General features: G+C 52.2%; 1 protein-coding gene across 5 annotated transcripts in view; it reads left to right on the forward strand.

Annotated features, from left to right (window-relative positions):
* Positions 1–16,195, forward strand: part of LOC120392475 (bromodomain-containing protein 2-like) — a 37,067-nt gene that overhangs the window by 4,934 nt on the left and 15,938 nt on the right. Inside the window, exons 2-6 of one of the 5 annotated variants that reach the window (XM_039517253.1) lie at positions 1,870–1,876; positions 3,613–3,786; positions 5,552–5,703; positions 11,731–12,143; positions 13,709–13,804. In XM_039517253.1, coding sequence (XP_039373187.1) covers positions 5,613–5,703; positions 11,731–12,143; positions 13,709–13,804 — 600 coding nt within the window. In that variant the 5' untranslated portion in view covers positions 1,870–1,876; positions 3,613–3,786; positions 5,552–5,612. Of the gene's footprint in view, positions 1–1,869; positions 1,877–2,164; positions 2,227–3,268; positions 3,367–3,411; positions 3,787–5,551; positions 5,704–11,582; positions 12,144–13,708; positions 13,805–16,195 lie in introns of those variants that run through there. The other 4 variants (XM_039517252.1, XM_039517251.1, XM_039517254.1 and 1 more) reach the window with 4 other exon arrangements.

Consider the following 16,195-nt stretch of genomic DNA (forward strand, 5'->3'; position numbering starts at 1 on the left):
GTCTGGTGGGTTGGAGCAGGGAAGGATGGGGGAGCTGGGAGCCAGGACTCCTGGGTTCTGTTAGGATTTGTCTACACCTGAGGCCCAATTTGAATTAAGACCAGGTGCAAACGTAAAACGCAGTTGCTCTTCCTGACTCCGCCTAGGCCGCTGTCCCTGCAGAATCGCTCCACGGTTCCACAAGCCCTTTTCTCCTCCCCTGCCCAGACGGGCGACAGAGACCAGGAGGAGTCTGTTACCCTTGACTAAGGGCGACCGGGGAGTGGGGGCTTGTCCAGCCGAGCCCCCGCAGCGCTGAGCGCCGGTGACACGCGGGGATGGTTTGATTCCCAAAGGAGTCGCTGACCCGGCGGGAACGAGCCCCGGGCGGCCCCGGCCCGAGCAGCGCCCGGCCGCGGCGCGCGGGGCACAGCGGGGCCGGGGCTCAGCCCCAGAGGCAGCTGCATTTGCTCCGGAACCCACCGAAGGGGCCGGGAGCCCCCGAGCACCGGGGCTGCTGAGCCGGCCGGGCCGGGAGCCGGGCCCGTAACTGCCCGGCCGGGCCCTGGGCTGAGCCGGCGGGAGAAGCCGGGAGCCGAGGGGGGAGGGGCTGGAGCCACGCGTGTCACGTGCCGCTGCCCACGCCGCGGGTGGGACCCGGCCCGGTGTCCCCGCGCGGGGGAGGGTCGCGCTCCGGGCGCTGAGCCGGGGCCCCGGCGGGCTCGGGGCGGCCCCGGCCGGGATCACGGGCTCGCGGGTGGGGTGGACGGGCCGCCCGGGGCGCCGCAGGGGCCCCACGAGACCAGCGCCGGCCCCGCCCCACCCGGCGCCTCAGCGGATCCAGCAGCGGCCCCGGGCAGCGCCGCAGCGACCCGCGCGGGGAGGGGCGGGGCGGGGGCGCTCCGGGCTGAGCTCGGCGCGAGCTCCCAGCCCCGCCCCTGACCGCGCGGCTCGGAGGGGGCGGGGCTCAGGGGCCTCGCTGCGCCGCGGGCCGGGGACGCTGCTGGAGGCGTTGAAGGGAGCGGGGTGAGGGGCCGGGAGGGCAGAGGTTGGGGCGGGGAGGACAGGGGATCATGGGCGTTCCGGGGGTCTGTCAGGGCTCAGCGGGGTCTCTGGGGGCGGGGTCCCGGGTTGGGGGCTGGGGTCTCTGGGGGCGGTGAGGGGAGAGGGGCGGGGAGGTCCTGGGGTGGTTGGGGGTCTCTGGGGGCGGTGAGGAGAGGGGGTGGGAGGTCCCAGGGGTGGTTGGGGGTCTCTGGGGGCGGTGAGGGGAGAGGGGTGGGGGTCCTGGGGGTCTCTGGGGGCGGTGAGGGAGAGGGGTGGGGGTCCCTGGGAGGTGGTTGGGGGTCTCTGGGGGCGGTGAGGAGAGAGGGCGGGGGTCTCAGGGGTGGTTGGGGGTCTCTGGGGCAGTGAGGGGAGACGGGGCGGGAGGTCCCGGGTGGTGGTTGGGGGTCTCTGGGGCGGTGAGGAGAGGGGTGGGGTCTCAGGGGTGGTTGGGGGTCTCTGGGGCGGTGAGGGGAGAGGGGTGGGGTCCCAGGAGGTGGTGGGGGTGGGGTCTCTGGGGCGGTGAGGGAGAGGGGTGGGGGTCCTGGGGTCTCAGGGCGGTGAGGGGAGAGGGGTGGAGGGTCCTGGGGTCTCTGGGGCGGTGAGAGAGAGGGGCGGGGTGTCCCAGGGTGGTGGGGGCTGGGGTCTCTGGGGCGGTGAGGAGGCGGGGTGGTTCCGGGTGGTGGTTGGGGGCTGGGGTCTCTGGGGGCAGTGACGGGAGAGGGGCGGGGGTCCCGGGAGGGTGGGGTGGGGTCTCTGGGGCGGTGAGGGGACAGGGAGCCGGGCCGGGGAACCATTTTTCTATCACGGGCCATTGACCCACATTGAAAATCACCCGCCGGGGGACAGAGCGGGGGTGCGGCGGCTCGGGGCTCCCCCCGCAGCAGGCCGAGCTGGCGGGCGCGGCTCCAGCCCCGCGGGGGGTGTGGAGGCAGTGGGGGGAGCTGGCTTAGCCCTGAGCGGGGGATCTGGGCTGTGCGACAGGGCCGGCTTTAGGAAGTGCGGGGCCCAATTCGAACAGTTTCGATGGGGCCCCGGCCGAGATGTCTATATATTAAAAAAAAAAAAATGTAAAAAACACATGGGGCTTGTACTCACTGGGCGGTGCTCTGAGTTTTCGGCGACACTTCGGTGGCGGGTCCAGGTCTTCGATGGCACTGAAGGACCCGCTGCCGAAGTGCCGCCGAAGACCTGAAGCGCCGCCAGGTGAGTAAAAATTAAAAAGGCGCCTCTAACCAGGGAAGAGATTCTCACTGGGTGCGGGGCCCTCTTAGGCGCGGGGCCCGATTCGGGGGAATTGGTGGAATTGGCCTAAAGCCGGCCCTGCTGTGCGGTGCTGGGGGGATCAGTCCCGGGCTCCCACATCCCCTACACAGAGCATCCGCTTCCCCCCCAAGCCGGGCGCCCCGCAGGATCCGGGTGTATCTGGACTATGAACGGGGGCAGGTGGCGTTTTTTGATGCTGGTACCGGGGACCCAATCGTCACTTTCCCGCCGGCCTCTTTCGCCGGGGAGAGAATCCGCCCGATCTTCCGGGTTGGCGCTGGTCTGCGGCTCATGCTGTGTCCCTGAGGTGCCCTGTCTGTGCCCATGAAACAGGCTCCTCTAGCCCCCACCCCCCGATCTCTATGGCCTGGAGGACTCAGCCGCCCCCCCCCTCCCCCGCTGAAGGGGGGTGACGCTCTACCCGTAGCTCTGTGGCTGTGGAGCTCTGTGTGAGGCTCTAGGCTGGGAGGGAGTGTGGGGGTGGGAGGGGGTATGTGGGGTGGGGGTGCAGGCTCTAGGAGGGAGCGTGGGGGAAGGGATGGGGGTGCAGGCTCTAAGAGAGAGTTTGGGGCGGGAGGTGGTATGTGGGGTGGGGTGCAGGCTCTGGGAGGGGTGGGGTGGGAGGGGTATGTGGGGTGGGGTGCAGGCTTTGGGAGGGGTTGGGGGTGCAGCGCTACCTGGGGCTCAAGGCGGGGCAGGGGGGCCTCCATGTGCTGCTGCCCCCAGGCACAGCCCTGCAGCTTCCCATTGGGTGCAGGGGCACTTGGGGTGCCTCATCCTGGGGCCTCAGGAAGGGGCCAGCAGATGCGTGGAGCTGGGGCCCCTGGGGCGAGGGAGAGCACTGGGGGCAGCGGGTGGGGCCACTTGGCCCCAAAACTGCTGGAGTCCCACGGGCCACACTGGGGAGGCTCGTGGGCTGCGGGTGGAATTTGAGCCCCCTGCAGTAGAACATGATGGGGCGGGGGGGGGGGGGGCGATGGGCCAAAGTGGGAATGCAGGCTGGCCCCCCAAATTAGGTGCCACTGACATGGACCCTGGAGCAGAGGTGGAAGAAGAAGTGATGGGAGAAATAGGGAGAAGGTGAGGGGGGTTGGGGAGTTCGGGGTGTCCCAGCCCCAGGCTAGGCCAGACAAGAGCAGGCTGCGGGGGGCGCAGGCTTTGCAGGGGGTGCGAGTTGCTGGCGTTTTGGGGCATGGGGGGGATGTGGCTACGTGGGAGTGATCTGATGGATAAAGCTCAGCAAGCCACGGTTAACAGAAATCTGTCATTGTATTTTGCTTGGTGTCACTTTAAGAAGCTGCTTTCATGCTATTGACTCTGTCCTAGATCCTGGTCCCGCCAACAGCTCTGCCTGTGGAGGGCTCCCGTGCACTGGCCTTTGCGGGATCGGGGCTTTGGTGAATGAATTTTGGAGTGGAAGCACGTGGCGAGGCCTCGCTCCTGACATTGGCACGGTTACATCTCAAACCCGGTTTCCACAGGACGTGTTCCTGGCTTAAGGTAAGAGAGAAAAGGATTCTTTGAACAACAGAAATCTTGTGGAGTGTTGCAGACGCTGAAAACTGTGATCCTCATGATTTTTTAAAAAAAGATCTGGTGTTACTAATGAATACATGGGAAATTGTTAAAACTGGAGGAACTGTTTATTTGTTCGGCCTTTCAATTAGAGTTGGGTTCCAGACAGGTGATGGCCATGAAGTTTCAGAATTTGTTTGGGGAGAGGTATTGGAAACCATTACGGCCACATCTTTGCGATCTGGTGTAGTTCCAGCTCTTCCGAGGGCTCCCATTGACTCCGAGGTACCAAGCACTAGGGGTGGTGCTTAGGTGTTTTGTTGTTGGATGCAGACTCACCCAGCTGCCAGGGTCGGCTTTAAGCCCATTCACACAATTCCCCGGAATCGGGCCCTGCGCCTAAGAGGGCCCCACTCTGGGGGTCTTCAGTGGCATTTCGGAGGTGGGGGGTCTGCTCTGGGGGTCTTCGGCAGTATTTCAGCGGCGGGGGGCGTCCGGTGCTGCAGAAGACCCGGAGTGGACCCCCTGCCGCGAAGTGCCGCTGAAGGCCCGGACTGCCGCCGGGTATTGGAATCGGGCCCCGCGGGGCATAAAGCCGGCCCTGCCAGCTACCCCCTGATACTTGGAGGAGGACGGCCTTATCTGCAAGCTCTTTGAAGCAGGGATCTGTCTGCAAACTCCAAAGCCCAGTGTCAACGTGCTCCACGGCGGCTGCTGCTGCTGCTTCTTCCTCTTCCTCTCTCTCTCTCTCTCTCTCTCTCTCTCTCTGAAACTAGCCTGTTTCTTTCTACAGGGCTCTGTTGTATTTACACAGCCTGGATCCTAAACACTCATTTAAAATACCCATCACCAACCACTTGATGTTTTCCTTCCCTTCGTCTTGTCATGTGTGTTTTGCTGTCCGTGTCGCTTGATTCCTTATGTTTACTGTTCTCTGTGTGCAGTATTCATCAAAGTAAGAGGTGACAACCCAGAGAACTTGCGTAAACCCGAGCGAATGCCTTTTACTCTCCTTTCCAGTATCAGACAATATTTATGATATTTGCGAGGAGAGCATGACTATTTCTAGTGGACTCATAGCTCTGTTTAGCATCTTAAAGCTGAGCGTGTGCGCAGATAATACGCCTGCAAGAGGGATAGTTTTGTGAACTGCAAAAGCCCAGAGCATGCTCGAGTTTTGGCAGATGCTTCATTTTTTCAGAGCCGCTTTCCTTAAATCATAGAATATCAGGGTTGGAAGAGACCTCAGTAGGTGTCTAGTCCAACCCCCTGCTCAAAGCAGGACCAATCCCCAGACAGATTTTTACCCCAGATCCCTAAGTGGCCCTCTCAAGGATTGAACTCACCTCTGGATTTAGCAGGCCAATGCTCAAACCACTGAGCTCTCTCTCCCTGTAGTGGTCTCTGCTAGGAGTAGATTATTAAACTGGGCCTCTAGTGCATCATTTTTATGCTTTTACTTCATGCCCATGACTTTGTTTTAATTACATAGCTGTTTTCAGTAGGCCACATTTTGGTGTGTTTACTAGCTTGAGATGTTAGGATGATAAAGTACATGAGAACAGGGCAGGCTGGCTCGCCTTCAAGGGGCAGCCCTCCCTGTTATCTGGGTAGAGTGAGGGGGGCTGGGAGCCAGGACTCCTGGGTTCTATCCCTGGCTCTGGGAGGGGACCAACCAGATGGCCTTTCAGTCTCTGTCTGCAACACAACAGCTTTTGAAAGCCACCTCCGATCCATTCCCAAATCCCAGGAAATCTCCCTGTTGATTCTGGTGGAAATTGGAGAATGGGAAAAGCCTGGATTTCACTAAGATGAGGCCCAAGGTGCACCCTGCCGGTGGTGCTGGAAGAGGAAGGTCTCTGGTGCCCTCTGCGGCTGTCAGCACAAATGACTCACTAGAGGGTATGTGCTGTTTAGGAAAGACCGAAACAAAGGTAAAGGTGGGGGAGTAGCATTGTATGTCAATAATGAGGTGAAATGTAATGAAATAACTAACAATGCAATGGATAATACGGAGTCTGTTTGGGCAATGGTGACATTGGGGAAGAAAATTACTAGAGCGTCTCCTGGGATAGTGATTGGGGTGTGCTATAGACCGCCTGGATATGGATAGAGAGCTGTTTAATGTTTTTAAGGAGGTAAATACTAATAGGAACTGTGTGATCATGGGAGACTTTAACTTCCCGGATATAGATTGGGAACAAATGCTAGTAATAATAATAGGGCTCAGCTTTTCCTAGACGTGATAGCTGATGAATTCCTTCATCAAGTAGTTGCTGAACCGACGAGGGGGGATGCCATTTTAGATCTGATTTTGGTGAGTAACGAGGACCTTGTTGAGGAAATAGTTGTAGGGGACAACCTTGGCTCGAGTGATCATGAGCTAATTCGGTTCAAAATAAATGGAAGGATAAACAAAATTGCATCTGAGACTAAGGTTTACGATTTCAAAAGGGCTAACTTTACTAAATTAAGGCGACTAGTTAGGGAAGTGGACTGGACTAACATATTTAGGGATCTAAAGGCGGAAGACGCCTGGGGTTACTTCAGGTTGAAGTTGCAGGAGCTGTCAGAGGCCCGTATCCCGAGAAAGGGAAAACGGTTCGTAGGTAGCAGTTTTAGACCGAGCTGGATGAGCAAGCGTCTCAGAGGGGTGATTAAGAAAAAACAGAAAGTGTACAAGGACTGGAAAATGGGAGGGATCAGCAAAGAAACCTACCTTATTGAGGTCAGAGGGTGTAGGGAAGCAGTGAGAAAGGCAAAGAGCCGGGTGGAGATGGACCTAGTGAAGGGGATTAAAACCAATAGCAAAAGGTTTTTTAGCCATATAAATAGGAAGAAAACCAAGAAGGAAGAAGTGGGACCGCTTAAAACTTTAGACGGAGTGGAGATTAGGGATAATCTTGGCATGGCACAATATCTAAACGAATATTTTGCCTCGGTCTTTAATGAGGCTAATGAAGGGCTAAGGAATAGTGGTAGAGGGACTGATGGGAATGAAGATATGGGGGTAGACATTACGGTATCTGAGGTAGAAGCCAAACTTGAACAGCTTAACGGAAGTAAATCGGGGGGCCCGGATAATCTTCATCCTAGAATATTAAGGGAATTGGCGAGTGAAATTGCAAGCCCGTTAGCGATGATTTTTAATAAATCTCTAAACTCGGGGGTTGTACCATTCGACTGGAGATTAGCTAATGTAGTTCCTATATTCAAGAAGGGGAAAAAATGTGACCCGGGTAACTACAGGCCTGTTAGTTTAACATCTGTAGTATGCAAAGTCATGGAAAAAATTATAAAGGAGAGAGTGGTTACGGACCTTGAGGCCGATGGCAACTGGGCCAAATTACAGCATAGTTTTACGAAAGGTAGATCATGTCAAACCAACCTGATCTCCTTCTTTGAGAAAGTAACAGATTTTTTAGACAAGGGAAATGCGGTGGATCTAATATATCTTGATTTCAGTAAGGCGTTTGATACGGTACCGCATGAGGAATTACTGGTTAAATTGGAAAAGATGGGGATCGAAATGAAAATCCAGAGGTGGATAAGGAGCTGGTTAAAGGGGAGACTGCAGAGGGTCGTATTGAAGGGTGATCTGTCGGGTTGGAGGGGGGTTACCCGTGGAGTTCCTCAAGGTTCGGTTTTGGGTCCGATATTATTTAATCTATTTATTGCTGACCTCGGAACCAAAAGTAGGAGTGGGCTGATAAAGTTTGCGGATGACACCAAGTTGGGAGGTATTGCCAATTAGGGAAAGGATCGGGATATCCTCCAGGGAGATTTGGATGACCTTGTAAACTGGAGTATTAGTAACAGGATGAAATTCAATAATGAGAAGTGTAAGGTTATGCATTTAGGGATGACTAACAAGAATTTTAGTTATAAGCTGGGGACGCACCAGTTGGAAGTAACGGAGGAGGAGAAGGACCTAGGAGTCCTGGTTGATCGTAGGATGACTATGAGTAGGCAATGTGATGTGGCGTTAAAAAGCTAATGCGGTCTTGGGATGCATTAGGCGAGGTATTTCTAGTAGAGATAAGGAGGTGCTAGTCCCGTTATATAAGGCGTTGGTGAGACCTCATTTGGAGTATTGTGTGCAGTTTTGGTCTCCCATGTTTAAGAAGGATGAATTCAAGCTGGAACGGGTACAAAGAAGGGCCACTAGAATGATCCGAGCAATGGAAGGCCTGTCGTATGAAAGGAGACTTGAGGAGCTCGGTTTGTTTTCCTTAACCAAAAGAAGGACAAGAGGAGATATGATTACACTCTTTAAATATATCAGAGGGATAAATACCAGGGAAGGAGAGGAATTATTTCAGCTCAGTGCTAATGTGGACACGAGGACAAATGGATATAAATTGTCAGTTAGGAAATTTAGGCTTGAAATTAGACGAAGGTTTCTAACCATCAGAGGAGTGCAATTCTGGAACAGCCTACCGAGGGAAACAGTGGGGGCGAAGAACCTCCATGACTTTAAGATTAAGCTGGATAAGTTTATGGAGGGGATGGTATGATAGGATAACGGGTTTAGTCAATAGGTCAATAACGTGCCACACTGGTAATTAGTACAAAGGGTCAATGTTGGGATATTGTTAGCCTTTTCCAGAGGGTCTGGCTGGAGAGTCTTGCCCGCATGCTCGGGGTTCAGCTGATCGCTATATTTGGGGTCAGGAAGGAATTTTCCTCCAGGGTAGATTGGCAGTGACCCTGGAGGTTTTTTGCCTTCCTCCGAAGCATGGGGCAGGGGTCGCTTGCTGGTGGATTATCTGCTACTTGAAGTCTCTAAATCACGATTTGGAGCATTCAACAGCAGAGTCAAGGGAGAGAATTAGTTCAGGAGTGGGTGGATCGGCTTATGTGGCCTGCATCTTGCAGGAGGTCAGACTAGATGATCATAATGGTCCCTTCTGATCTTGAATTCTATGATTCTATGACCTTTGTGAGGGCTGGAATGGGCGGCCCCGCGCAGGCGCTGGGCAAGCTCTTATCCGGCCTTTTTGGCGGGAAACGTTCTGAGGGGACGGAATGTTGGGGGCTGGCTCTGGCGGGAAAAGCTGGTTCTGTCCGGTTTAGGCCAGACGACTCCAGTGTCTAAGCTGTAAACAAGTTCGCTTACAGAGATGGAGTCCAGGGGTCATAGTTCATAGACTCCATATTAGAGTCTATTAAAGCCAGTGATTCACTTAACATTACCTCAGAAATACATTATTAAAACAACGAATTGAACATATTAAACAGTACTAACATTCCTTACTTATTTATCCCTAACAGTATCAACTTTATAAAGCCTGATAATGATAGAAAACACAAAAATAAAAATAATAACTTAATTTCTACAACGTAACCTGGCTCCTAGGTGCCAACTACGGGGAAAAATTAGCGGGTGCTCAGCACCCACCGGCAGCCAATCTCTCCCCTCCCTCCAGCGCATCCTGTACACTGGCGGCACCGCTGACCAACTGCTCCCCCTCCTTCCCAGCTCCTCGGCCCACCGCGAAATAGCTGTTTTGCTGTGTTCAAAAACTTCAGGATTCCCCGGCAGGGAAAGGGAGCAGCGGGGACGCGGTGCGCTCAGGGGAGGAGGCAGGGCAGGGCCGGGGGCTTGAGATAAAAGGCAGAATGGGAGCGGGGCAGAGCAGAGGTGGGAAGAGGCAGGATGGGGACTTGGGGAAGGTGGTGGAGTGGGGGCAGAGGCGGAGGGGGGGTGGAGCACCCACCGACCAGAGGGGAAGTCGGCACCTATGACCTGGCTACTTTATAAACCACCAACGTTATTTCTGTTAATATAAAACTGAAGATAAAGAAAAATTCAGTCTCAGCCGCTCAGTCCGCACAGAAACACAGCGAGAAGAAACTCAAGAGTTCAGTTCACCTGAGGCTCAGTGACCGTCTTTGCTCACCAAAATCTCTACATTCGGCTGAGTCAAGAGCACGGCGACTATATCTTCTCTCCACTTGCTTGTCAATATCTCCAGCTGGAATCCCGGCAGCTCTTTTCGCCTTCGCTGCTGAAATCAGTTCGCTAGTCAGCGAACCAATTTCCCCTTTCTGTAACGAACACCGCTGGGGTTTCCCTGGAGGAGGGTTAGCACTAACCAGCTGCAAAAATGCTTCAGAGCCCGTGGGAAAACCCAGCCTGCTTTCTCCTCCCGTGATTCAGATTCCCCCGACCTACCCCAGGGCACATGGCCTTTTGCAAAGCAGCCGGCCTGACAATTCACCCTCCCTGGACTCTGACTCTGGCGGTGGGGTCCCCTAAACGACCACCCCCGATTCCAGCCACGTCTGGGTGTGGAGGGGCTAATTGTGTATCTACTTTGCAACAGTGACCCCGACATAAATTCCCCTCTCCCCTACCCAGTAGATCTCCTCAAGGGATCTCGCCCTGTTAAACAGGTAGGTTGCAGTTTCCCTGTTTAACAGCTGGAGCGGGGCTGGAACTGCATTTCCCTCTCTCCACAGACCCAGCCGCAGATCCAACAATTCCAGCGTATCTAAGTGTGAGTGTTTGGTGCATGGAGCCGCCATGTGATGTGAGCTCTCTGCACCATCCTCAGCAGTGACTAGTCACTAGTGCAGTGACAGCGCTGAGCCAGGGACTGAATGGAAGTGGGGGTGCAGGGTCACCTGGGGTGGGGGCAGGGGCTCCAGGGCCACAGGGGGGTGGGTTGGAGAACTCCAGGGACACATGGGAACAGGGTAGATGTGTCTGACTGAACGGAAGAGGCTCAGGGTCTGCATGGGGGAGGCTCCCCAACTTCCTAACAATCCCTGCCCCCCGCCCCCAAAATAAACTGTTCCAGGCCTGTTTGTGTGAGAGGCAGGAGAAGTAGCTGACAGTCACTGGATGTTAATGAAGGTGACAGCTCCTTCACTTTTACCCTGCACTGCAGTGTCCCGGTCACGGCCCCTTTCTGTCAGCATCGTGAAATCCGTCCGTAGGCATCATAATTCCTGGAGCGCAGCTGGGACTGGACAGCCTCCTCTCCCCAAATGCTGATGTGGTCCAGCAGCTCAGCACTGCTCCAAGCGGGGGATCGCCTGGTGCGTGGAGCAGGCATGGTGGCCAGTGTAGATGGGGTCTGGGGGTTAGGTCGGTATAGCTACATCTCTCAGGGATATGGATTTTTCACACCCCGGAGTAACAAGCTATACAACAATAAATTCTAGTGTAGACCAGGCCTAAGTAATTCCTAACTTGTTCTTTCCTTATTTTAGCTGCCAATCTCACTCCATTTACATGATCTTCACTATGTTAGTTGTTGGATTGTTAATTTAATTATTTAGATAACTCAAAGGAAGTTTTGAAATGTTGCAACATACAGTAATAATCACATCTGTTATTATTTGTATTAGAAATTGATCTGATTAGACTGAGAACACCAGAATGTTGGCGAAGTTCCGGTCCCAATCAAACTAACATTGCGACTCTGATCTATTTCTAATTCCCATCACATCCTGTTTTGAATTTATTAAAAATAATTTCTAACTGATGGCTGAAGGAAAGTACCGCATAATGGCATAGTTTGGGCATAATTCTGCCAAGACTGTTGGCCTCTACAAAGTTTTTGTGGGCATGGAATGAGGGATTTTATGATCGTCTCTTTTATTTGGAAAATGGTTGTATCTCTTCAGTGGCTTGACTTAATCCTGTTTAGGACAGCAGGGGGAAATATTTGTTTCAAGTTTAATCTGTACAGATGTAGGAGTTCAGTATAGTCATTATTTTATCTCTCTCTCTCTCTCTCTCCTATCTCCTTATATTTTCTCTTTTCCAGAGCTGAAGGATCCCAGGCCCAGCGAACACATTCACATCAAATCAGCAAGGAGGCAGCTGCTGCGGGAAGGGCGGAGACCAGCTTCAATCCAGGATAGACACATTGCTGAGCGAAGCGGAAGTGAAAGTTACTTTCCTCTTTCTTGTAGGTGCCATGGCCGCAAAACAGGGGATACAAGAGCTGAAAGAGGCTGTTATCTGTTCCATTTGCCTGGCTTATTTTAACGACCCGGTGATTCTCAAGTGCGGACACAACTTCTGCCGAGCCTGCATCACTCAGTACTGCCAGGAGTCCAAAACCTCCCCGCCGTATCCCTGCCCTCAGTGCAGAGACCCCTTCCGGGCAGGGGAGTTCCCGCCTAACCGGGTGCTGAGGAATGTCGTTGAAATAGCCAAAAAAATCCCAGCGCCAAGCGGGGAGAGAGCGTGTGAAAAACATAAGGAGCTTTTGAAACTCTTCTGTGACGTGGATCAAACCCCGATCTGCCTGGTGTGCAGAGAGTCCCGCAGCCACAAAGACCACCCCGTGCTTCCTATCGAGGAGGCGGCCCAGGATTACCAGGTAAGAATTAGTCCTGTTTGCATGTGGGCCGCATCCCAGGCCAGACAGGCTGGAACAATCAGACCAGAGCCATCTGAGAATAGAAACTCAGCAAGGTCCTAAAACTAGCTTCCTACAATCACAAGGTAGAGAAACAAGGGATTTTATACAGGAAGATGTTGAGGAGACACGTTTTTAAGGCCTGCTCTGCATATAATTTTGGTACCGATCTGTGCTGGGGAGGTGTGTGTGTGGGGGGGTTAATCAAAAGAGTTATGTCAGCAAACCCCCCCAGTGCGGATACAAGTTGTGCTGGTATAAAGGTGCCTGATGCCAGGAAGGCCTGTTCCCCTTTCCATACAGGACTAGGCGATACACCGTTATAGAGGTGTAACTACACCCACGCCAGCAGGGCTGTACGGCTGTAATAGCACCAGGATGTGTAAGGCAGGGTATGACTTGTGCACCCTAGAGCGAGGGCATCCCCTGTGCAGGGAAAAATCCATTGTGGGGGGGCAGGAAACTCCACCCGCTTCAGCTCACACAGTTTCCTTTGAATCCTTGCAGGGTGGGGGCAGCAGGGTTTGCTTCTCATACAGGATGGACATCTGCTGGGGGCCTGGCCCATTCCAGCAGATGGCTTGAAATCTGCGGCGGCAGGGGCAGGGCGCCCATATTTTCAAAATGAAGATCCAGGGTCCTGTTATCCGGGAGTGGGAGGATCAGGGAGAAGAACCCGCCGGCTTCGGGAACTATGTCCGTTCCTTGCCATCTTTTCCTCCTCAGCCAGCAACACCCCTCTTGCTCCCTCTCCATAATAAAACCCGAGCCACCTTAAATACGTTTTCTAGCAGGGAGTCTTGAGAATCTCACTGATGTACCGTAATCACTGTGGTTGCAGGGCTCAAGCAGCTCAGCTGCACTTTTTGGGTAGGGGGTGGGGGGTAAAGAAGAATTAAAGCTGCCACATGCCCCCAGTGTCTGGGTGTCACTGGGTTAGATCTGTTTGGACGGTGTCCCAGTGACTCCCCTCTCACTGACTCTCCCCGACATTCTCTGGCAATCCCAGTGTTTGGTGCGGGTGGGGGGGGGGTCAGGAATTGATTATGTGTAGGGGAAGGGGGGAAGATTGTTTCTCAGGCCCACTTAGAAATGCCAAGGCCGGTGATACATCAAAACATGCCCTGGGTGACAATGTGGTAGGTGGCCTCAAGCCCCTCAGGTGAGCTCACACACACAGAGCTCTCCCTTTAGCCCAGTGTTTAGAGCACTCACCGGGGACATGGGAGGCCATGGGTTCAAGTCCCTCTTCCAGCTGGTGAGGAGAAGGAATTTGAACAGGGACCTGCCACCTCTCTATGGGATATTCCTGCCATCATTCCTGTTGATGCTGTTCCACTGGGGATAAATACTTAGAGTCATTTGTGGGAGAGAGAGAGAGACTGCAAGTATGAGAAGGACTGTACAGTCATGTGGCTAGAGCACTTGCCCATTTTATTATATATTTGATATTCTTGAAAATATAAATAAATGGGGGAAAAGCCCTCCAAAGGCAACCAAAACTAAACCAGTTTTTCTTTTGTTAGGAACAAATTCAGAGACGTTTGGAGAGTTTGAAAAAAGAGAGAGACGAGATTCTGTCGTATAAATCGAGTGGGGAAAAAACAAGCTGGAAATTACTGGTAGGTGCCGTTCTTACTCAGAGGCAACCGTGCACTGGGACGTTATTGATACTCTGCTTAGTCTAACGGAAGAAGAACAGTGAGCAACATCTTCCCTTCCATGAAAGATTATTGCTTGTTTATTCTCATTGTAAAGAAAAACTGTTCTGCTTTAATCGAGTATAAACAGGAAAATGGAGCATTAAGGAAAGAAGTTTAATAACCCAAATATTTCCATTGATAATGTGAATATAACTTGTTTAGCTGACAGTAGTTTCTCCTTTAGTCTTTCAGCTAGAGCTGGTCGAAATTTTTCAATCACAAAAATGTCCTGTAGCAAAATGGGATTTAGTACAAAACACTTTTTTCCCCCCTGGGAAACTCTTTTGCCAATAAATAAATAAATAAATAATCAGTTTTTTGACAGGAAATTTCAGAATGAACAAAATGTTTACTTTCATTTCAAATTGAAGTATTATTTTGCTTGTAAAAAGCTGAAATTTTTTCAAAATTTTAAATGTTTTTTATTCCTTTGTTTCCCCATTTACTCTTTTTTGCCACTGATACAGTCACATGAATAATTTCCAGGTTTTTTCTCCTAGTTTTTCCTTTTTCTTTTTGACAATTTTTCTAAAATTGGAGAACTTCTGAAGAGTTCCAGACAGAATGGAATAAAAGGAACAAGTGGGGTGGTGGAAATGGACATTATTTTATTACATTTTAGAAAAAAGGGGAAACAGAAATGTGAATTTTTCAAGTTATTTCATGATATTTTTCGAACAAATTAAAAGTCCCATTTTGAACACTGAAAAATGGAAACAACTTTGACATTTCAAAAATTTTTGCAAATTCCTCCCCCAGTTTTTGGCTTTACTGTCAATAGACAGAACTGTTGGCATATAAGCCTGTTTGTGAACCTGAGAGAGAATTTTGGGTTTGACTTGTGATACTCTGACATCCTTACTAATGTGTGTGAAGAACAAAGGACAAAGACACGGTGTGTGGCTTCTGCCTGGCTGGCTGGGCTTGTTAGTATAATGGGAACGGATATGAACAGAGAAAGTGTTACAGGGTAGGTGGGAGTGTAACATATGAAGACACACAGTGGAAGGCTGCCCGGCTCCTCTCTCAAGCCAAGGTCAAGCACAACCTTACTCCTCATCCCTCCCATGGGGCACAGAAGAAGTGGGATGAGGACCCCAGACTCCCGACCCTCCAGAACGGAACAGGACCATAAGTTGTAAGCGGTGTGACTAGGGGTGCGCACTGCAGGTATATGTGGACCTGCTAAGAAGGAGGAACGGGGACACAGGCAAGGCTCTGCGGTGTCAGAGCCAGGAAGGGGGACGCGGGGTGAAGGCTCTGTGGCATCAGAGCTGGGAATGGCGATACGGGGTAAAGAGCTCTGGATATGCTGGCGTGTGGAGCTCTGGATATCCTTGCTTGGAACTAACCCCAGTAAGCGTCACATTGCCTGCACTTTGGACTTTTGGTCTCCTGCTTTCTGGCTGCAAGACAAGAACCAGGGGAGGGTTAAGGGAAACCCTCGAACAATAACCACAACAGAACAGTGCGGGCAGCCGCTATAGAAATCTGCTGCCCCGGAGAAGGCTGGTCACTTAACACCTGACCAAACCCCACTGAAGTCATTGGAAAGACTCCTGTTGACTGTGGTGAGCTTTGGAACAGGCCCAGCGATATCGCTGCTAGACATTGCCGTGAAGAAGATCTGGGTTCGAAATATGATGTAAGTTTCTTGCTTCTGGGGTACCAGGCGCTAGAGAGCTCCAGAAAGAGCATGACTTGGTGGGCTTCAGTCCCGTTCACACGCACGTTTCTAAATGCCCTGCAAACTCAGATTTGCACCTGCAAATAGATGTCTTGCCAGCCACCCAGTTTGTGCTCAGAATCCCTGTGTGGGTTAAAATTGGAGATTTATGATGTGACTAAATGTTTGTATCCTAAACTGTGCATTCAAAACTCATCAGAGCAATTGTTGGAGCTCTGATTTTTGAAGCCAGTTTTAGAAACACGGCCCTATTCATCTAGGTGTATTTTGTGGGGAGAATCTCTTCCCCAGTTCAAGTCTAGCGCTTCCGAGTTTGGGTTCTACTGTTTGCTCCGCAGAAGTAATCCTGGCCTGTCCCGTTCTGGATCCCACACCTGCTGTCCTTCCTGTTATTTGAAGGATCTGGTTTTCTAGACACCACTGATAACAAAATATTCTAATGCAACAAGATACATTCATATTCTAAACACCAGTTAGGGTTCTTCAGAATTCATTGGAAAATCATCTGTCTACTGAGCACAGAGTTTGTTCTCCATAAAATATCAGGAGTTAAATTCTACGGGGTTGCAATGACATGCTCCCATGTGCATACATGAGGCTATATAATGTCCCATAACTCACTC

Source organism: Mauremys reevesii, unplaced genomic scaffold (genome assembly GCF_016161935.1).
Source record: "Mauremys reevesii isolate NIE-2019 unplaced genomic scaffold, ASM1616193v1 Contig1, whole genome shotgun sequence".
Lineage (NCBI taxonomy): Eukaryota > Metazoa > Chordata > Testudines > Geoemydidae > Mauremys > Mauremys reevesii.